The sequence below is a fragment of the Salvelinus alpinus genome, chromosome 12, assembly GCF_045679555.1.
Source record: "Salvelinus alpinus chromosome 12, SLU_Salpinus.1, whole genome shotgun sequence".
Classification (NCBI taxonomy): domain Eukaryota; kingdom Metazoa; phylum Chordata; class Actinopteri; order Salmoniformes; family Salmonidae; genus Salvelinus; species Salvelinus alpinus.
This window is the reverse complement of record NC_092097.1, coordinates 10,285,287-10,307,854: the sequence shown is the minus strand read 5'-3', so window position 1 is coordinate 10,307,854 and position 22,568 is coordinate 10,285,287. Positions and strand designations below refer to the sequence as shown.

General features: G+C 40.8%; 2 protein-coding genes and 1 long non-coding RNA gene across 5 annotated transcripts; 2 read left to right on the top strand and 1 right to left on the bottom strand.

Annotated features, from left to right (window-relative positions):
* LOC139535483 (tumor necrosis factor receptor superfamily member 5-like) lies at window positions 1-4,373 on the top strand. The gene is made up of 7 exons (XM_071334915.1): window positions 1-205; window positions 453-578; window positions 834-968; window positions 1,078-1,165; window positions 1,267-1,337; window positions 1,417-1,539; window positions 1,729-4,373. The coding sequence occupies exons 1-7, from the start codon at window positions 76-78 to the stop codon at window positions 1,845-1,847; spliced, it is 792 nt and encodes a 263-aa protein (XP_071191016.1). The 5' UTR covers window positions 1-75; the 3' UTR covers window positions 1,848-4,373.
* Window positions 3,092-15,833, bottom strand: LOC139535485 (uncharacterized). Of its 2 annotated transcripts, none has more exons than XR_011667138.1 (4): window positions 15,762-15,833; window positions 9,808-9,965; window positions 8,572-8,606; window positions 3,092-3,222 (listed from the first exon to the last, which is right to left on the bottom strand). It is a non-coding gene; the product is annotated as an uncharacterized lncRNA (long non-coding RNA). The 2 variants fall into 2 exon arrangements; XR_011667139.1 differs by lacking the exon at window positions 3,092-3,222 and adding an exon at window positions 7,798-7,927.
* LOC139535484 (ADP-ribosylation factor-like protein 8B-A) lies at window positions 11,817-22,328 on the top strand. Of its 2 annotated transcripts, XM_071334916.1 has the most exons (8): window positions 11,817-12,057; window positions 16,609-16,689; window positions 16,808-16,881; window positions 17,131-17,224; window positions 17,342-17,409; window positions 18,368-18,412; window positions 20,944-21,014; window positions 21,193-22,328. In XM_071334916.1, exons 1-8 carry the CDS (start codon window positions 11,935-11,937, stop codon window positions 21,240-21,242), a joined length of 606 nt encoding a protein of 201 aa, XP_071191017.1. In that variant the 5' UTR covers window positions 11,817-11,934; the 3' UTR covers window positions 21,243-22,328. The 2 variants fall into 2 exon arrangements, with proteins under 2 accessions (XP_071191017.1, XP_071191019.1); XM_071334918.1 differs by lacking the exon at window positions 18,368-18,412.
* Window positions 22,329-22,568: the final 240 nt, after the last annotated feature.

Below are 22,568 nucleotides of genomic sequence, written 5' to 3'. Positions count from 1 at the left end.
CTGACGCCACTGTGTAACGTCACTGTGTACAGCAAATAAAACCCTCACGGTTGAAAGGAGAGGATACTTAACATTATGAACACTCAATACATACAGATGACAGTCATATGTCTTCTGTGTTTTTGGACTTCGGGTTTAGCAGCGGATCTACGATGCAATGATATGTATGAAAAAGATGGCAGATGTTGTGGACTTTGTCCACCAGGTTCGTTTTTGGCCTTTAACAACAATTCAGTAGACTAGTGATTAAACAACTGAACATATGATATAAAATTATTATACCAATTGAAATCCTTTTTTAAAATCATAATTATTCTGAAAAATGATGTATGTAAATTTTAGTTGGACCCTGTGTGATGATTACTTGATGTATAAGACATATAAAGTAATATTGAATGAGTGATTCTGTGAGTGGTAGTGATTATGATATACAATCCTGTCTTGGTTCATAGGCACATTTTTGAAGAAGCACTGCACCACTCATGCCAAAACCGACTGTGGTGACTGCCCAGCGGACTCCTACTCCGAGTTCAGTGACCGCGTAGAGAACTGTCAACCATGCCTCAAATGCCAACAGGGTAAGGGTTAAGATGAGAGGTGACATAAACAAAACATTCTATTGATCTAGCTCTGAAAAACATTAGCGTCCTACACTTAGATTGTTGATGGAGCCTCAATGGTCAAAACAAGATGATACTGTAGGAAAGAAAGAACGTCAGGAAAGTGGTGGCTTCTGGGTCGCACACTTTTCATGTCATTGTTTGGAAATCCCATTACTGAATTATTGGACTCTCACCTAGCTGTCTTCTTTCTCTCTTTGCTTTTCTGGGCAGTCTATGCAAGAGCATGCACCTCAACCTTAAACGCAAACTGTTTGTGTGGCTCTGGTTTCCTGTGCTCAGACCATGTCTGCTCAAAATGTGAAAAGGAAAAGAAATGTCGCAAGGGAGAGGAACTGAAGAGGACAGGTAAGACATTCATATATTTTCCTTCCTCACTACTTGTCACGGACTATTTACAAATGTAGCGAAAGGATCAACAGCCACTGCTAACTTAAAGTATGTTTTCCAATGGCAGGTTCCAGGGAATACACTTGGAAATGTGTCCCATGTCCTAATAACACATACTCTGACACTGAACAGGGTCACTGCAAACCATTGACACAGTAAGAACACAGTTTTGAAAAATAGCCAAATATCAGTTCCTCTATCGTGTGAAATGTTTTTAAAGGCTCCTAAATAACTTGTAATACCTTGTCACCAACAGGTGTGGTACACATGGATTTGTTGTGATCTTCCCTGGGAACAAGACCCAGAACTCAAAATGTGGTATACATGGTATGTTGGCGATTACAGTCAAGCAGTTCATAGGTATTAGAAATGTATTTGGGTTGTAATCATTTCTTCTGTTTATCAGGGCAAGGAAACAAAGAGGACGGGCGTTACATTCTGGCCACTGGCTTCTTCTTCTTTGCTGTCATCCTCTTGGTGTTCCTCGCTTATGCCTGCATCAGGAGAATCGGGCACAAGCCTGAAGCTAGTGAGTACCACAGAGTTGGTTAAGTCGATGATACTGTGTGCTGGTTTATTTGGAATACTTTGGAACACATAGCTTGGGATACAATTTATTCTCAAATTAATTACAGTAAAGTTCAAGTTCAAGTACTGATGTGTTAAAAACAGCCTTCAGTGAACTGCCCTGCAACAAGTATTTCCATCGCTTCTCCAGATATACATGGTCTCCCGCTGTCAAAAGAGGAGAGTGAAGGCCAGCTCATCCAGCAAGCTGAAACCAAGGACAATGCCAGCCAGATTCTGCTCTCCATGGCGAGCATCTCCACTGTGTGATATCTTACATCTGCTTGCAGGAGGGCTTTGACTTCAGGGTAGCATGTCAGCTAGTCCTGAATGAACAAATGCTACTTCTACAATTTGTTTTGCAGTTAGCTTGCTATAATTCCCTTGTCTTTTGTAATCTTGTTTGTTTTTATTTCCTTTATTTGTGCAGTCTTTCATCAATACTAAGTACTATTTTATATAGCTTTTCTTACTTTTTTTTGCACAATTAATACTGTACTGAATCCCAACATTTTTCTTTTTTTATTTAACCTTTATTTATACAGGTTTTTTCGCATTAAGATAAAATATATTTTTCAAGAGAGACCTGGTCCAACAGCTACGGGGGAACAAAGTTTCAGGCAAAACATCTTACATACACTGATACAACATTTAACAAAACATTAGACACATATACAGTAAAATAATTACATATTACATTAAAAAAAACAAATGTCATAACTAAAAAACAGCTGTCCTAACGACAATTACACTTTTTTATGATATTACATTGACCAAGTGTTTAAACTCCACCAGCGTGACTAGATCATCTAATTTTAAAATGTTTAGGAGATAATTCCAGGACAACGGAGATGAGTAACTAAAACTATTTCTACCATGACCTATTCTAATTCTTGGTACTACAAGAAAGCAAATGAGAATAGGACCGTAATCTATATTTATTTACTGACCTGATTAAAAAAGAACAGAGATAAAGTGACATTATACCCAATATGGCCTTTTAAATCAGTGTATACCAGTGTTTAAGACTACGCAAGGTCAATGACGACCAGCCAACGGCGCAGTAGAGATCACAATGACATGTTAGACGTTTTTGATTAGTAAGGAACATGAGGGCCTCATGATATGCTGAATGAAGTGCTCTTAGGGTAGTGGTTGAGGCCTGTATATATACAAAGTACCAGTCAAAAGTTTGGACACACCTACTCATTCAAAGGTTTTTCTTTACTTTTCAATTTTCAACATTGTGGAATAAAAGTGAAGACATCAAATCTATGAAATAACACATATGGAATCATGCAGTAACCAAAAACATGTAGTTAAACAAATCAAAATATATTTTATAAATTCGATTCTTCAAAGCAGCCAGTCTTTGTCTTGGATGACAGCTTTGCACACTCTTGGCATTCTCTCAACCAGCTTAACCTGGAATGCTTTTCCAACATGCTTGAAGGAGTTCCCACATATGCTGAGCACTTGTTGGCTGCTTTTCCTTCACTCTGTGGTCCAACTCATTTCAAACCATCTCAATTGGGTTGAGGTCGGGTGATTGCGGAAACCAGGTCATCTGTTGCAGCACTCCATCACTCTCCTTCTTGGTCAAATAGCCCTTACACAGCCTGGAGGTGTGTTTTGGGTCATTGTCCTGTTGAAAAACAAATGATAGTTCCATAAAGCGCAAACCAGATGGGATGGTGTATCGCTGCAGAATGCTGTGGTAGCCATGCTGGTTTAGTGTGCCTTGAATTCTAAATAAATCACTGAGTGTCACCAGCAAAGCACTCCCACACTCCCACACCATCACACCCCCTCCTCCATGCTTCATGGTGGGAACCACACATGCGGAGATCATCCGTTCACCTACTCTGCGTCTCACAAAGACACGGCGGTTGGAACCAAAAATCTCAGATTTGGACTCATCAGACCAAAGGACAGATTTCCACCGGTCTAATGTCCATTGCTGGTGTTTCTTGGCCCAAGAAGCCACTTCTGCATTGTCTTGGCTGTGTGCTTAGGGTCGTTGTCCTGTTGGAAGGTTAACTTTCGCCCCAGTCTGATGTCATGTGCGCTCTGGAGAAGGTTTTCATCAAGGATCTCTCTGTACTTTGTTCCCTTCATCTTTCCCTCGATCCTGACTAGTCTCCAAGTCCCTGCAGCTGAAAAACATCCCCATAGCATGATGCTGCCACCGCCATGCTTCACTGTAGGGAAGGTGCCTGGTTTCCTCCAGACATAACGCTTGGCATTCAGGCCAAAGAGTTCAATATTGGTTTCATCAGACCAGAGAATCTTGTTTCTCATAGTCAGTCCTTTAGGTGACTTTTGGCAAATTCTAAGCGGGATGTCATGTGCCTTTTACTGAGGAGTGGCTTCCGTCTGGCCACTCTACCATAAAGGCCTGATTGGTGACGTGCTGCAGAGATGGTTGTCCTTCTGGAAGGCTCTCCCATCTCCACAGAGGAACTCTGGAGCTCTGTCAGAGTGACCATCGGGATCAGACCATTTGTTACCTGAATATGTTACTTTACTTTGATTTGTCTTTCCTTCCAGGTTACCCATTTGATCATTTTGTAAATATATATTATTTTCTGGAACCATTACATGTACCCATCTCATTGTTATTTAATTATTAGAGATATAAAAATGTTTTTGGCACCCACCATGCGTCATGTCCGCAATGGTCATGTGAGGTGAAATGTATATATTTTGGGATGTGAACACTCAGTGTGTTGGACCTGACAAATGTCTGTTTCCAATTGAAATGTTGTCAATAAAGCAGTGAATTGGGAGCTTTAACAGTGTGCAGGCCTTTTTGTTCTCTGCTTCTGGAAGGTTCTCCCATCTCCACAGAGGAACTCTGGAGCTCTGTCAGAGTGACCATCGGGTTCTTGGTCACCTCCCTGACCAAGGCCCTTCTCCCCCGATTGCTCAGTTTGGCTGGGCGGCCAGCTCTAGGAAGAGTCTTGGTGGTTCCAAACTTCTTCCATATAAGAATGATGGAGGCCACTGTGTTCTTGGAGACCATCAATGCTGCAGAAATGTTTTGGTATCCTTCCCCAGATCTGTGCCTCGACATAATCTTGTCTCGGAGCTCTACATACAATTAATTGGACCACATGGTTTGGTTTTTGCTCTGACATGCACTGTCAACTGTGGGACGTTATATAGACAGGTGTGTGCATTTCCAAATCATGTACAATAAATTGAATTTACCACAGGTGGGCTCCAATCAAGTTGTAGAAACATCTCAAGGATGATCAATGGAAACAGGATGCACCTGAGCTCAATTTTGAGTCTCATAGCAAATGGTCTGAATATTTATGTAAATAAGTTATTTCCGTTTTTAATTTTTAATAAACGTGCAACCATTTTTGGCAGTTATTTGCTTGACAATCACTGGGTGACAAAATGTAATGACCCCCACACCCCTAGTCATGCGTGTGTCAGCCCAGTCTGCTTTTCAGTGTACCTTTTCCAGTTGTGATTTCAGCATGTAAATCTTGGTGGGCCAAACAAACCCCCCAAAATAATATATGCATGCCAGCAAAGCCACTACACAATACGAAACAATACATTAATTGCACTATAACAGTGACAAACGGCACCCACAGACTCTTATGGCCTACAGAAAGCTGTTCCAACAGCAGAGTCCCAACAGCAGTCCCAACACCTTACCACTGCTACACCTGGCTATCAGCGGAGCCTTGTCTGGCAGCGAAACATTTCATTCAGCCTCATTTACTGCCTTTTAAAAATCATAGTTGATATGGCTGACTTGTGTAAACAAATGTGGTTTCTACTGACAATTGAGATTTATAAACTATGGCATAAGGGAAAAACGAGCGATTAAGAGGCAATCCGTAATTTCGATTAAGACATTAATGAGCGAGCTAAGATGGACGTTGTCAATATAACTATTTGTTCACGACTTTTCAAATGTACAGCGACAGAATTCAGAACATGGGCCATTCTTACAGTATTCTCCCTGTACACCACGTCAGAATCGTAGAATAAATAACGGGGGGATATAAGCAGACAATGAAAGCTCTTACAATAGTCAATGATGACTTTTATCTAAAACAGGCTCTAGGCTACATGTGCACCACCAAGTGAGAACAGTAGGCAAAATTAAGAGGGGAAAAGGGACCAAATAATTAGCGTGAGGCACATGGGCTACTAACAGCTTACTACACAACATACACTTAGTATTACTTTCTTAGCTACAGTATACATAGCTCCCTGGCATATTACATTGTTTATGCAGCAGCATACAAGACATTTTTGGACTGCTGTGCTCACTTGAACAGGAAGGTGGGGTGTCGGTCCTTCGTGGGCAAATTTTGTTATTAAAGTCTGGCATTCTCTAGATTTATGGTGCTCTCAAGACAACTGGGAACTCGGAAAAAAACAAGGTCAAATCATGATGACGTCATTGATCTTCAAGTTGTAGCTCTAGAAAGAGGCCCGAGTTCCTGACTTACAATTCCGAGTTGGATTACCGTTCAAAACGTATTTCCCAGTCAGAGCTCGTTTTTTCCAGAAATCCCAGTTGACTTGAATTCACTGAAGTCAAGTTTTTGCAGTTCCGAGTTAACAGTTGTATTGAGCGCGGCACAAATCAGACTTCACTGACAGCATGGCCAATGTTGAATGTTTATCATATTAAACTTGGAAAAGAGACACTTAATCCCAGATTTGGGACCACACAGCCACTCCACTGAATAGCAGGCAAGTGATTGCTTTGCAATGCTTGCAGTTAGCTACTGTCACTGATTCCTTCCAAACCACTCATTGTTGAATTTGCGATTTCCAACTTGTTGTTTAATGTTTATGTCCAATGGCCAATGAGCACCGATACGTTTTGTCTATAATTTCTCTTCATTATTTCTCTTCATATGACAAGAATTAAAAAGGATTTGCCAGTACATTGTCGACTTGATTCATGATGATTGCTAGCTAAGATTTTGAAAGTATGATGTTGACATGATCAGTCTAATCAAAGCTACTGTAGATATAACGTGATTTGACGTAATTTTATCTGTGGGCAATGACCTTGAGCCTTCTTGGATGGGCTCTTCTAATGTAACTCTATGGCTGCAACCAATGGGCTTGAATTTTTGAGGTCGACCCTTAGACTTGCCGGTGACATACTGTCCCTACTAGCGACAGAACACTGAGCTAATCATGGCGCAACTAAAGAACATTACCAACACCTACGCTCCATATTTCTGGTGGCTGCCCCACCACCACAGAAAGCACTAAGCTAGAATGAAACACCTGCATTTTGGAGCTGCCTTACTGAAGAAAGCAAAAAGAGACCATATTTATATTTATACATAGCTAAAAATAAGGGGCTCAAAACAGGTGCCCTAAATGACCGGTCGCCACTGTACAGAATAATTATTTAAAAGGGTGGACAGCTCCAGATCTGAATAGCAGGAGTGTGTATAAGCTTTTGTTCCAGCCCAGTTGATACCTGATTACAAATCGCCATGATTCGTTATGTTGATTTTTTAAGTCAGGTGTTAGAGCTGGGCTGGGACAAAACCCTTCTGTAGCAATGAAGTGCTATGAAAGGCTAGTCATGGCTCACATCAACACCATCATCCCAGAAACCATAGACCCACTCCAATTTGCATACCGCCCTAACAGATTCACAGATGACGCAACCTGTATTGCACTCCACACTGCCCTTTCCCACCTGGACAGAAGGAACACCTACGTGTTCATTGACAGCTCAGCGTTCAACACCATAGTACCCTCAAAGCTCATCACTAAGCTAAGGACCCTGGGACTTAACTCCTCCCTCTGTAAGTGGATTGTGGACTTCCTGACGGGCTGCCCCCAGGTGGTAAGGATAGGCAACAATACATCTGCCACGCTGATCCTCAACACGGGGGCCCCTCAGGGGTGCGTGCTTAGTCCCCTCCTGTACTCTATGTTCACCCATGACTACGTGGCCAAGCACGACCCCAGCACCATCAATCCGAACTCATCTATCGGCATGTCCAGCCCACTCATAATCTCAGCCAATCATGGCTAGCGGGAAGGTTGCTGACTTTTTCTGTGGGTAAACTAACTAGGCTCGTAATTTAACAAGTTTGTCCATATTTACAGATAGCATACAAGTTTGTTATTAAGGCACATGAAAGTTCACATGTTCAAGAAGGTATTTCTGACCAAAAACGCATTTTGATAAAAAAACAACAACATATGCCTAGTTTCTTGACACGAGTCACGTTTATTTGACTTCCTGCAATGACTGAAACAGACCAAAGCAGGAGATAGTGTTCCAGGTCGAAACAGCTTATGTAGTTGAGAGGTAATAAGACGCAGGCACACCCATTGGTCTGGAATAGAGGAGGTGCAAATAAGGTTTGCAAGGTTTGGCGTCAATAACATAACAGTAATTCTACCACAAAAACAAACATGTGAATACCATTTAATTTCAAACCCACCATAGCAGGTAGGACTAAATAAGGTTACATAACCTTGCCTACTAGCTATACTAATTATCTGCTGTCCTGCAGTAAAGTAAGCAAACTGTTGACTCAAGAGAGGATGCTAATCAGTCCATCTTTGACACCTCTCAAAAAGCCAGACCAAAATGATACAGCTATCTAGGGTAGCTACAAGTCACCCCTCACCCACAGACACAAACAAACATTATCAAGAATGCATAGCTTCACCATCTAAGTTAGCTAGCTAGTTAACTAGCAGGCTAGACTGTTGGTTTATAAAAGCCAAAGAAAGCTAAACTAATTTTTATGATTTTCTCATGCTAGACAATGGCTGGACAAATAGACTGCTAATGTAGCCACCTAGTCAGGCTAATGTTGCTAACTAGTTAACCTTGAGCTATCTAGATAGATAACAGGTATTGTGTACATTTAAAACCTGCCCAAGACAGTTCACAGAATTGTCAATTTAAACAAATTCAGCCAATTTATTCATTACTAAATTTAGCTATCATAGTTCATCCAGAGATTCTTACCTTCTGCCTTGGTTCTCGTACAGATCATCATGGCCCTGGTGAGTGAAGTGAAGCTTGAGACAGCAATTCACAGTTCTGTTCAGCAGCTAATTAGCATTTCATTTTTTTTTGGGGGGGGGGGGGGTAAATAGAGGCAAACATATTAATAAAAGTCACCTCGGCCTGCGGCGACAGCAGGTGTGGTAGAGACTTCGAACGCTTGCCCTGAGAATCCTACCAGAGATGATTTTTGACCGGTAGGAGTAAGTTTCCTGTTTTTTGGGCGACCCATGTCAAACTGGGTAATGGACAAACTGGCAATGGTTACATCTGGGAAAGTTTCGAGAAGTGAAATTGTTTAGATCTTTTGTGTATCCGCTGCCCAGAGGAAGTGGGCGCTTCGAATCATGGGTCTCGGGGCACAACCTGTCACGTTCCTGACCTTATTTCCTTATTTCCTGTTCAGTATTGTTTAGTTGGTCAGGACGTGAGCTGGGTGGGCATTCTATGTTATGTGTTTCTATGTTGGGTTCATTGTTTGGCCTAATATGGTTCTCAATCAGGGGCAGGTGTTTGTCATTGTCTCTGATTGGGAACCATATTAAGGTTGACTGTTTTCACTGTTTGTTTGTGGGTGATTGTTGCCGTGTCTGTGTTTGTTCGCCATATGGTACTGTTTTCGTTCATTTGTTCCTGTTCGTGCGTTCATGTTTTATATGTTATCAAGTTCAGGTCTGTTCACGTCGTTTTGTTGTTTTGTATTTTGTCAGTGTTTCTGTTTGTTGGATATCATTAAAATTCGACATCATGAACATTTACCACGCTGCGCCTTGGTCCTCCTCTCTTCCACATTACGACGAGCGTTACACAACCTGTGTTGTGCTTTGCTCTCCGGAGCAGGGAGAGCAAAGGGGTGATCAGTGGTGTAGCTTTATGTGGATCAAATTAAAAATAATATTCCTAGTGTTTGTGACTCCGGCCGTTTGTTGAGACGTAGACCCTGTGGCAATGGCAAGACTGAGAATACCCTGTCTGTCTTGTCTAGCTTCGACACAGAGTTTCTACCTGATAAGGTCAGGTTAGGTTATATTTGCTATTCAGTGATGGCCTATGTTCCAAACCCGCTACAGTTTTTTAGGTGCCAAGAATTCAGACATGTTGCAGCAGTGTGTAGAAGGGAGATACCACAGTTTGAGAAATGTGCAGGATGGCATAGTCAGAGGGAGTGTACCAGGTTGAATAGAGAAAGCACTCTACCTCAACTGTGGGGGTACGCACAGACAGGCGGAGGCGGAGACAGGCGGAGAATGCCAGAGTTTGAGTGGGGCAGAAATGTTCCTATGCTGAGCCAGTGAAGAGAGTAGAGGACAGCCCAAAGGTGAGTGAGTCGACTGGGAGCCCCCCAGTGAGTAGGCCTGAAGAGAGAGATCCAGAGAGGACAAGGTTTAGTAACGTTGTATTTCTTGCATTTATAGCCATGGTGATCAACTGCAATGCACTGATTGAGCGGAAATCACAGAATGTGATTAGATGTGGTCGTTGCAGCAGGAGTTAAATATTGGGTGTGACAGATTTTAGTGCAGAAGATCTACAGGAAGTTTAGAGAGAAGGGGTTCCATCCTCCCAGGCCGAAGTCCTGGTGTACGATCGTTTAGTGTGGGATGGGGTGGTGGGTTTTTTGGGATAGTGTATAGGCGAAGGTTTAGATGTTGGTGTAATTAAAGATTTTCTCATTACCCTTTTTCATACATTTTTTTGAGTGACCAAATTGTCTAATCCGCACTCTGACCTGCGAAATGCAGCAATATGCAACACATGAATACAAAGCTAATTGGTTGTTAGCATTTGCAAGTCATATGACAGTGCACACTTGTGCAAACCAGTGGTGCACACCACAACCAATGATTTATCTTTCCACTAGATGACTTATAGGGTGTGCTGTGTTGAAGCAACTGTGCCTCCATCTTGGCATTCCTTCACCAGTGTAAAAAAATATATTTTGAAAGCTGTAGAAATGCATTTATTAATGTCCTCATTCGTTTTTGCCACATGTATTCTATTAGACACCTTAATGCATACTTTTAAATTATATTATGTGAGCTAAACATACACATAAAAAAATGAAATACTAATTACTAATGCTACTGTCCCAATTATAACAAAATACTTAAATACATGTATTTGTTTTTGTGTTTGAAACATTTAATTGAATACTGTCGAATTCCATTCATTCCTACGGAGGACTGCTCCTAGTAGGCATTGCAAATATGGCCGACCGGTGGCTTCAAAGCCTCTCAGTGGTCAATTCATTCCCATTGTTGGCCCCAACACCTCAAAAGAATCCGGACAACAAAAGTTTTGTGTTTTGAACTTCGGGGTAGAGCACCCGTCAAAGGAGTCAACTCAGGGGTGACGACGGATGTTCAGGTTGAATACCTGCATGTGAAGCTTGGTTATGTAAGATACGCCGTAAAAGCTTTCTTCCCAAAACCAAAGCAGAGTAAGAATTGTAAAGGATTTGGCCATGTTTCAAATGTGTGCAGACGAACAGAGTATACTGATGAAAGGTGTGTAGAAAGATGACGGTGTTGCAATTGTGGTGGGGATCATTATCCTGAGTTCCTGGGGTGCCCTGTGAAGGAAATTGAGGTGGCAAAAGTTAGAGTGGTCAATTGAATCTCCTATGTGGAGGTGATTAATAGAATTGAGAAAACAAGTGGCGCTAGTGAAGAGATGGTACTGGAAACACCACAGTCTGTAGTAAATGTTTGCTGCCAGACAAAAGATACCTTGTGTGTTAAAAAGGTGGATTTTGTTGCATTAATTTCCACAGTTATAAACTGTACAGCACAATTCTCAAATAAGTCAAAGAAACTAGACATGATTGTGGCTGGGACTCAAGGATTTTACATCGAAAGACTTGCAAGGAGACGTGCTAGCACCGGAAGACCTGCCCTCTCAGGTTCCCCTTGAGCATGTGTAGCGATCAGATCTGTTTTATTTATTTGTTTTTTTTAACAGAAAAGTTGTTTGATTTATTTATTTAAAAAAAATGTTTTGGGAGAATCATGTTTCCATTACTTTGTGTGATCGCCAATATACCATATAATAAGTAATTAGTAGAATTCTGTGTTTTCCCACGAAAAGTGATGGCTTTTGATAAAAACGCTGTATCTGCCTTATCAATGAAAAATAGAACAGTCTAAAATTTACTTTCTGGAAAAGAGCTATTTGTTTCTGTACAGCGCACCATGCTGCCTTGTTGACAAAATGAGAAGGGCGCTCTTCCCTCCCCGCTTACGCCCGGTGCCCCACGGCTCAGCATAATCGAATCCTCCCACTGCCAGCTTTCTGCCGAAGTTGAGTGGGAATATCAAATTCAAGATGCTGACACTTATAAACCGGCTTTTGGACTGGTTTAAGTCCCTCTTTTGGAAAGAGGAGATGGAGTTAACCCTGGTTGGACTTCAATACTCGGGGAAAACGACATTTGTTAATGTGATAGCTGTAAGTTTTTATTGTGCTGCTGTGCTAGCACTAGCTAGCGATATGCAATATCGACTTAGCTAGTATCGTAAAGTTAGCCAGCAAGCCACCGTTAACGTACAATTAAGCATAGCTAATTAGCATACCTTAAACGTACTGTACTAGTTTGTAAGGTTAGCTAGCTATAGCCGGTAACTAGCTAGTTAGCTAACGGTATATGTATGTTGATATTTGTGTGGTTTGATGGCGATTAGAAGCAGAGGACTACGTTAGCTAGCTAACCACTTTATTGGAATTTGGCTACAGTACAGATCATATTTTTCTCCCTAGACAAGGTTTCTTTCTAAAACATCTGGATTAACTAGCTAGCCATGTTAGCTGTCAACTTTCATGTTTACAACTTGGCTAGCTAGTTAGCTGTCTAGCACTTATCTTCCCAGAGAGTAGGCCCAATTGTTGGTCATCAGACTGTCAAGTGTTATGCCGCGTTCAAAACAACTGGGAACTCGGAAAATAGGTGGTCAAATCATGACGTCAGTAATGTTCCGGTCAGAAAGTCGGAGCTCTAGAAAGTGGCCCGAGTTCCCAAGTTGGAATTCCGAGTTGGATGACAGTTCAAAATGATTTTTTTTACTAGTTCCCAGTTGTTTTGAACGTTCGCAAGTCGGAGGTTTCCGAGTTCCCAGTTGTTTTGAACTACAGTAGATTTCAGATGATGATGTTTATAGTGGTGGCATCATTGAACAGAGGTGGATTTCCCATTGATGTACATCGTGGAGTTGAGAAACTCGGCTACATTGAACATTGTGCGGACCACACGGCTCTGTCTATATTGGTTTGATGTCACACGGCCCCTGAGGCTGTCACACGGCCCCTGAGGCTGTCACACGGCCCCTGAGGCTGTCACACGGCCTCAAAGTAGCCACCCTTTGCCTTGATGACGGCTTTGCCCACTCTTGGCATTCTCTCAACCAGCTTCATGAGGTAGTCACATGGAATGCATTTCAATTAACAAGGCTAAGAAGGGAAAAAAATCCACAAATTAACAAGGTGGAGGTGGTATACATTTCTTTTGATTTTCCCATGATGTCAAGCAAAGAGACATGAGGTTGAAGGTAGGCCTTGAAATACATCCACAGGTACACCTCCATTTGACTCAAATGATGTCAATTAGCCTATCAGAAGCTTCTAAAGCCATGACATCATTTTCGGGAATTTTCTAAGCTGTTTAACGGCACAGTCAAACTTCTGACCAACTGGAATTGTGATACAGTGACTGATAAGTGAAATAATCTGTCTAAACAATTTTGGGAAAAATTACTTGTCATGCACAATGTAGATGTCTTAACCAACTTGCCAATATTATAGTTTGTTAACAAGAAATTTGTGGAGTGATTGAAAAACGAGTTTTAATGACTCCAACCTAAGTGTGTGTAAACTTCCGACTTCAACTGTATACAACCCTAATTTTCATTGAAAAAAGTGGAGATGCAATGAAAGATTAATATGACAATTTTTTTTCGGTGCGATAAAAATGATTGATAAAATATGTGAAAGTTCGGACTGGACTTAATGGGTACAGAATGTATCCTTTAAGCCCATTGGTGTTCCAAATAAGCCCACTTCTTAAATAGTTAATATAAGGAAATCAGTCAATTGAAATAATTTCATTAGGCCCTAATCTATTGATTTCACATGACTGGGCAGGGGTGCAGCCATGGGTGGGCCTAGGAGGGCATAGGCCCACCCACTGGGGAATAAGGCCCAGCCGGTCAGAATGAGTTTTCCCCACAAGGGCTTTATTAGAGACAGAAATACTCCTCCGTTTCATCAGCTGTCCGGATGGCTGGTCTCAGACGATCCCCAGGTGATGAAGCCTGAAGTGGAGATCCTGGGCTGGCGTGGTTACATTTAGCCTGCGGTTGTGAGGCCGGTTGGCCAAATACTCTAAAATGACGGAGGTGGCTTATGGTAGAGAAATTAGCATTACATTCTCTGGCAACAGCTCTGGTGGACATTCCTGCAGTCAGCATGCCAAATGCACGCTCCCTCAACTTGCGACATCTGTGGCATTGTCCTGCGACACAACTACACCTTTTAGAGTTGCCTTTTATTGTCCCCAGCATAAGGTGCACCTGTGTAATGATCATGCTGTTTAATTAGCTTCTTGATGTGCCACACCTGTCAGGTGGATGGATTATCTTGGCAAAGGAGAAATTCTCACTAATAGGGATGTAAACAAATTTTGTGCTCAAAATGTGAAGCTTTTGTGCATGTGGAAAATGTCTGGGATCTTATTTCAGCTCATGAAACATGTGACCAACACCTTTTACATTTTTGTTCAGTGTAGTTCAACTTTTCTTCCTAAAGCCTGTCTGAAGACGTTTTTAAAATCTCCCTCTCTACTGTTGGACCAAAAATTTGAAACACCTAGACGAATGAGGGACAACAATATATATATATTTTTTTACCTTTACCAAGTCAGTTATGAACAAATTCTTATTTTTAATGAAGGCCTAGGAACAGTGGGTTAACTGCCTGTTCAGGGGCAGAACGACAGATTTGTACCTCGTCAGCTCAGGGATTCGAACTTGCAACCTTTCGGTTACTAGTCCAACACTCTAGGCTACCCTGCTGTCCCTAAATGCATGAGTAGTCATTTTCTAGTCCCTCATTTGTTTTTACCACTACTTGTAGGTCTTCTATCCATGATATCCTTCAACCTTGATCTTATTCTTATCTCTCTGCATCAATGACTACCTGTCCACTCCATACATCTTGGAGAGAGTACAGAGGCTTTCAATTTTTGTAAAGGCACCATGGATAGATGCATGATATGCATAATGGTAGTTTGAGTATTTTAATCAACGTAAATCTGAAGAAATGCTCAGGTTTATTGAATATCAGGGATATCAACACACAATACCCATGTTTCAATGCATACTGGGCTTAATTGGATGATTGCAATGAATTATGTTAAAAATATATTTTTTGAAAAGTTTCCTCAATATTTGGAAACGAATGGTCTGGGGTGTAAATATACACTATATACTACAATATTATGCTAAGTTAGTGTTGATAATATTGAACAATATTCATTTATTTACATTCTGTATAGAGGGTGCTACTTTTTCTTTTTAAGCCCACCTGAGAGAGATGTAACATTTACCAAAAAAGCATCTATTTATAACAAAGCAAGGTTCATTTAACAGTAAAATAAGACAAGTTGCATTAAATGTTAGCTGTGAATGCTTGAGATCCATTATATTTTTGTGGTTGACCAGTTATGCTGCCACTGTATTGACTCTGACATGTGGTACTGTTAGCATGAAAAACACATTTTCAGCTGGCAAGAAATGGCATACTAGATGGATATTAAGTACTGTCATGTGCATATGTCAACACATGAATCTCGTAATTTTGCATTAAGCCAGATCACTTATCTGAGAAGATGCTACAAATATCTGAAAAATGTCTCTGAAAAATGTCTCAATATCCCATACAAATATTTTTTGCAGCTTTGAAATTGGCCAATAGTAGGAACTTACACAACTGTTAATAACTTAATAATAAAACATCTGATTGGCTTAGAATTAAAAGCTGCTATGGATACAACTAAATGAACTGGTTAAAAGATTAAATAGCAGAATTGTTTTATTTTTGTCTTTTGAATCCAAAGATTGAAGTGGGTTTAATGGGTACGTGGGCTTAGTAGGTACACTTACCCTAACTCTTCCATCAGTGCTGTTGTGAATGAGATACATGCCATTGATAGGGAAGTTCCCATGTGGTTGGTTGTAATCTGTTTGACTGAGTAAAAAGGAGTAGGGTGTGGGTGGTGGTTCCAGCTAGGCTTCAGTCATGAGACCTTTTGCACCCACTTCCTCTTATTCCTAGTCAAGTGACTAAGTCATGTGCTGTTGCATACTGTATATGCCCTAGACAAAGCATAGGCCTATTTCTTGCTGAGATACTGTTTGGGTTACACAGAAGGGGAAGAGAGCAGACATCAGAATGACTGAAATTATTTTCCTGTCCTCTCGTCAAAAGTGTAGCCAATGATTTAGGGTTGGCTAAAAAAGACACAATTTTCAGTGATCTTAGAATTATAGAAGATTGGGTCTGCATGCCAAACATATTTCCTCTAGAGTCCTCAGCCAACTTTGGATTTTCCACAGCTTTTTTTGGGGTGCAATTTAATTATCAGGTAGAATAGAACCAGCAGGCTCCAGACCTTGTAATTCTAGAGCATAGTTTCCCAAGTTCAGTCCCCTCCCCTGATTTAGTTTGTGACCTTCACATGCCTTTAGGCTTAATGGAACTTGTGAAACTACCATAAACCTTTTGCACGTGATAATCTATTTTTTCTTCTCAAATGGAATAACAGGAAATGTGCAAAATCTAGTAACCTACAATGAGGCCTAGGTTTGTCTGACATTCTTAGTATAGTATTCATTCAAGTATAGTGGCAATTCCAGATGACATCACATACAATTTGACCTAGATTTTCTGTTTATGTCAGCTCAGCTTGTACATCTAAAAATGTATCAACTGTCTTCTCTTCTTTTTCAGTCTGGGCAATTTAGTGAAGACATGATCCCAACAGTCGGATTCAACATGAGGAAGGTCACAAAAGGCAACGTTACCATCAAGGTAGGTCTTCAGTCACTACAGTGTGTAGGTTACTGTAATGTTCCACAGTGACAATCTATGCCGACTGCATGAGGAAATGAAAATACCTAGGCTAATTTTCGTTCCTCTGGTTTTCCAGATCTGGGATATAGGAGGGCAGCCGAGGTTCAGGAGCATGTGGGAGCGCTACTGTCGGGGAGTTAACGCAATTGTGTGAGTATCTGAGTTTGGCCATTCCTGTCATGGGTACAACTTGAAATGCAGGAAGAGGACAGAAATGCTGAAGATTGATTGTTCTGTTAGGGTTAGTTCAGTGGCGACCAGTCAGTGTTCGAACATTGTGATGGGCATGTTTTGAACACTTCCATTACTTTTCAATATGCACAACACTTGCTCTTTTAGATTTTTGATGCAATTGTAAACTTGTTGTGACCTGTTAAATTATTATTATTATTTTTTTAGATATATGGTGGACGCAGCAGACCATGAGAAGGTGGAAGCTTCCAGAAATGAGCTACACAATTTGTTAGACAAGCCTCAGTTGCAAGGAATTCCTGTAAGTAGGCCTACACTTTGGAAACTGCTACGAACACATGTAAATGAGGGAGTTTCTTTATATGATCAGTCAGCAGACATTTCTGCCACACAAGATCTAAACTGTTATGCTTTTTAGGTTTTGGTGCTTGGCAACAAAAGAGATCTCCCCAGTGCTCTAGACGAGAAGCAGCTCATTGAAAAACTGTGAGTATGAAGATAAGTTATTAGGCAGTGTTGTAATACTCGAGTCCCAATTTCTTTCATGACTTGGACTCTACCATTGGTGACTCAGACATGCCTTCTCGTGACTTCTCGGTATTTGCACTTTGATTGGATGGGCTAGTATGTTACACAGAATATTAGCAGCACTGGGTTGTGCATAGCATCAAGGGTTCTGTCCTCTAGCAGTGGAAAGGATATGCCAAATCAGACATACGCAGCCTACATCAGCTGGTGAGTTGCTGGGGAAGCAAGAAATGTTTGTGGGAAGGCATGCTCCGCTCCGCCTCCGATCAAAGGCTACATATTATTGCGCAAACAACTTTTGCTTCCTCCTAACCCCCAGCCTACTGCTTTACGAGATTGAAAACAATCGTATGGCGTTTAACCAGTTAAATATATCTAAATGTCATCTACGTCATCCCCAAAATTCAGAATTTATCATGAGGGCCATAAACAATAACTAGTAATGCTGCATACTCCAAGAAAGGTTAGAATCACACTTTTGAAGACACAAGCTCAAGTACAGAGTACAAATTATTAAAAATATGAAATATTTGATGGTGCATTTCTTATTCAACAAAACTATGAATAAGACCTATGCTTTCTAAATATAGCATAATCTAATTATAAAACGACTAACTGTACAATGTGTACATATTTGTGTGTTTAGTGTTCGAGAACAGTTTATTTTCGAATGGTTTCTCTTGATCAAAACGTCTCTCCGCATCGCTTAGAACGTCAGAGATCTAGCTTGGCTTCCTGAACTCACCTTTCATTTCATATTAATCCTGTCCGTCTGTGACAGTGATTTTTCTGAATTATTTTAGATTAAGGGCTATAAATTGATCTCCGAATGTGCTACCATGATGAAACGACTCTATCCTGCGGAATTATAATGTAACAATTGCAGGAATGTGCTTTGTCTGTGGCTGTGATATAGGGTCCAGCCAGGAGTTGATGGACAGTCGGAAGAGCTAATTAAATGGTAGGAGGGACATCCCAGCTTCAAGTGGTTTCAGATTTCACGTCGTACGTCACACAGGTTCAGAAGAAATACTACTGTGTCAGTGGCAACAATTTGAATCTACGGTATCCACAGATCGATTTATAAGCTAAAATGTTGATCGGAACTGGTACCAGAACCATGCAGGTCCCCTAAAAAGGAGACCTTACATCCTGAGGTTTTAATAGTAAAACAACAGTCTAGCTATTTTTCTCTCTCTCCCCTTGAATATAGAAAAGTAGGCTGTCTTTTGAATTTATTGTCTTGCTCTACCCTTCCACTTTTCTACCTGCATTCCATAGCCAGGTTCGATAGTTTTCACTGCAATAAAAAAATCTACAAAAAAATCTGTGGGCAATTACAAAAAAAGTAGCTGAAAGCCTGACTTATCATTCCTTTATGTAATAAATAAGTATTGAAACACAGGTATTGAGTGTAATACTGAGGTAGTGATCAATAGTAAATTAGTTGGGGGTTTTCATGAGGGTGTGGCGATATACTAACATTCTGTGGCGACTAGAAACAATTTCATAATAAGACCTATTATAAATTGATGGACTCGTGACTCGACCATTGGTGACTCGGACTTCAGCCATAGTGACTCGACTCGGACTTGAGTACAGGGGACTTGGGACTCGACTACAGCACTGCTATGAGGCGTTCCCTACCAGTAAACCCACAGCAGTAATCTGTGATGCATCTGAGCTGAGGTAATTTAACAACTCTAATTCTAACAGAATGACAGAAGAGTCCCTTTCATTTTGCCTTGCCATTGTGAGTTAGGGCCTGCAGTGGCTAGGTTCTAACATTTCAAAAGGCCACTTTAGATGCTTTTACAAGGACTAGTTCAAACACTTTTTCCCAGTTGAGAGTTTTGCTCTTTTTGCAATTAAAATGTAATTCATTACTCACACAAAAAGAATGTCCAGGTTTGTCACACAGATTCCAGTTGATGAATGGTAAAACAAAGCAGTAGTTTCTGGGTGTTCAAATCGAACTTTATTTGTCACATGCGCCGAGTGCAACAAGTGTAGACTTTACCGTGAAATGCTTACTTTCAAGCCCTTAACCAACAGTGCAGTTCACTAAACCAATTCCAAGTGATATTGATGAAGTCAAAAAGGTATAATACAGCAAAGGTAAAGGATGAAATAAAACAAATATGAATGATAAAGTAAATGGTTCAAACGGCTGGAAACTGTTTCTTTCCACAAGAGATTATGGCAGTAACTAGATTTAGGCATACATTGTGCCTCCTAACTTTTAAACAAAAGAGCTGTTCATTTTTCTTCCATGATGTGGATGTGCTTATTCACTTTAAGATGGGTACCCTAATATGGTAGCAGGAGAAAGACGTTCATATCACACACAATGACTTACTCTACCGTTCAAAAGTTTGAGGTCACTTAGAAATGTCCTTGTTTTTGAAAGAAAAGCAATTTTTTTGTCCATTTAAATAACATCAAATTGATCCAAAATACAGTGTAGACATTGTTAATGTTGTAAATGACTATTGTAGCTGGAAACATAATCAGCAACCATCACTCCTGTGTTACAATGGCACGTTGTGTTAGCTAATCCAAGTTTATCATTTTAAAAGGCTAATTGATCATTAGAAAACCCTTTTGCAATTATGTTAGTACAGCTGAAAAATGTTGTTCTGATTAAAGAAGCAATAAAATGGGCCTTTTAGACTAGTTGAGTATCTGGAGCATCAGCATTTGTGGGTTCGATTACAGATTCAAAATGCCCAGAAACAAAGACCTTTTTTCTGAAACTCGTCAGTCTATTCTTGTTCTGAGAAATGAAGGCTATTCCATGCGAGAAATTGCCAAGAAACTGAAGATCTCGTACAACGCTGTGTACTACTTCCTTCACAGAACAGCGGGCTCTAACCAGAATAGAAAGATGAGTGGGAGGCCCCGGTGCACAACTGCGCAAAAGGATGAGTACATTAGAGTGTCTAGTTTGAGAAACAGACGCCTCACAAGTCCTCAACTGGCAGCTTCATTAAATACTACCCGCAAAACACCAGTCTCAACGTCAACAGTGAAGAGGCGACTCCGGGATGCTGGCCTTCTATTTGATGTTATTGTAATGGACAGAAATGTCTAAGTGACCCCAAACTTTTGAACAGTAGTGTATATATTTATGACCTTAACTATCTTGGAAGATTACAGTTACCATTCTTGAACATGAAGTTTGCTTTTATAAAGAGCTACTTTGCTGGAGGTTTTAAACATGTCTATTTTAATCTCACATCAGCAAAGAGCTAATGGTTTTATTTTAGAGGAGGAGCAGTTATGATTTATAAATAAATAAAAATGCCTTTTTTTAATAGAAGCGTCATTCTTACTGAACCATTACCCTCGTTTTCCATTTAGAAACACTGCATTCTATTTTCTCGGTCACTAGTACTGTATTAGAAATGATACAGGTTTTCAAAATTAACCAGCTCCCTCTGCTGGCCAGTTTAACAGTTATCAGTTTTCTTTACTTCTTCCTTTCTATAGGAACTTGGCAGCTATTCAAGACAGAGAGATTTGCTGCTACTCTGTTTCCTGCAAAGAGAAAGACAACATAGGTGAGTAAGACGGTGACAGGAGGGTGACAGGTTTTGTTTGTGTCCCAGTGGAAGGCTGAAGGAGAGAGCACTACAACATTGTGCACCCAAAGTGGCTATATAGGTGTCCGTTGTTTCACCCATTCACCTGCTGTCTCTCCTGTTTCTCACCCCCCCCCCCATGCCTCCTGCCTTCCAGATATCACACTGCAGTGGCTCATCCAACACTCAAAAACTCGGAGAAGCTGAATGTACCAGAATTGCACCCTCCCAGCTCCATCTGCCATATTACCCTCATGCCACACCCTGCTCACGCTGATGTATAGTTGTCCCTCCAACTCCGTTACTGCACTGTGCTGCTTGTGCCCCCCCTGTTGTTGTTATCCCCCACAACCCCTCGTACTACTGCACTACTAAAAGATGGTACCCCCTGGTCTATATCATATTCCAAGGCCCATGAGTCACAGAATCGGCGTTACACCTCCTCCAAGAGGGGCTACTTCAGTGTCCTGAACAGAGCGATTCAGTCTGCCTTCTGCGTCCTTCAGGCGGCACGACAGACGTTTCCCAGGTCTGTAAGCCCAATAGCCCAACTCTATAACACTAGTGCAGGGTATGCTATTGGGGTTGTTCAGCCACTCACTGGGGCCTCTAATCATGATACATGTTCTCCAGACAGTCCTGTATGACGCTAGAAGAAAGTACATAGACATGTTTATATACATCATTGGGACTTCCAGGTTCCCCTCCTGTTTGTCAGATTGTAACTTTTATGGCTATTGCCAAATCCAAATATTTTTGAAACGAGAGCAATGAAATAAGTAAATAGCTCAGCAGCCAGGTGTGTACACATATCAAGCTGGTAAGATTTTTACTGACATGAGCGTATGATTATATTTGAAAAGTTTGAATGTACTGAAGGTAAAGCTATAGTGTGTTGGTTGTGTGGTTATCAGCCTTGTTTTGAATTTGCCTCAGTGGGATGATGTCCTCTGCGGTCTATGAGCTGGGAGAGAGAGAGTGGCAGAATTCAAAGTGCCTTGTGGAATACCTCTCATCCCTGAAGTAAAGCAGCATGCAATGTGTGCTTACCTTAGCAATAAAACATGAACATCACTGGGATATATTGCAGAAATAAAAAGGCATGCTTTTTAATTTAGACATTGTACTGTTGTGTTTGCACTCAAATTGCAATATTTGCTGTGGCACACGTTTGAAAATGATAGATATTAATGGTGTCAATTATTATTTTGTAAATATGTTAAATCTGGGTGGATAAGAAGGGTGAGCTGTGCTTAGAGTAAGTTTGTAATAAAAATGAAGGAAAACATTTGATTTAGTCTACACTCATCATTGGACTAATAATTGTACCAAGAATCTCAGATGACTGGTAGGCTATGATTGTAACTCAAACAGATGCACAAACAAATGTCAGATAGTAAAAACAAAAAACTATTTGATGTCATTTGTTCTGACTAAATAATGCAAAGTATGCTGATGTGATTTTCTGGTCGAATGTTATTTTCTGACACTGCCTGTCTCTGCCCCCACTACTTTTTCATGCTTGTGGCTATT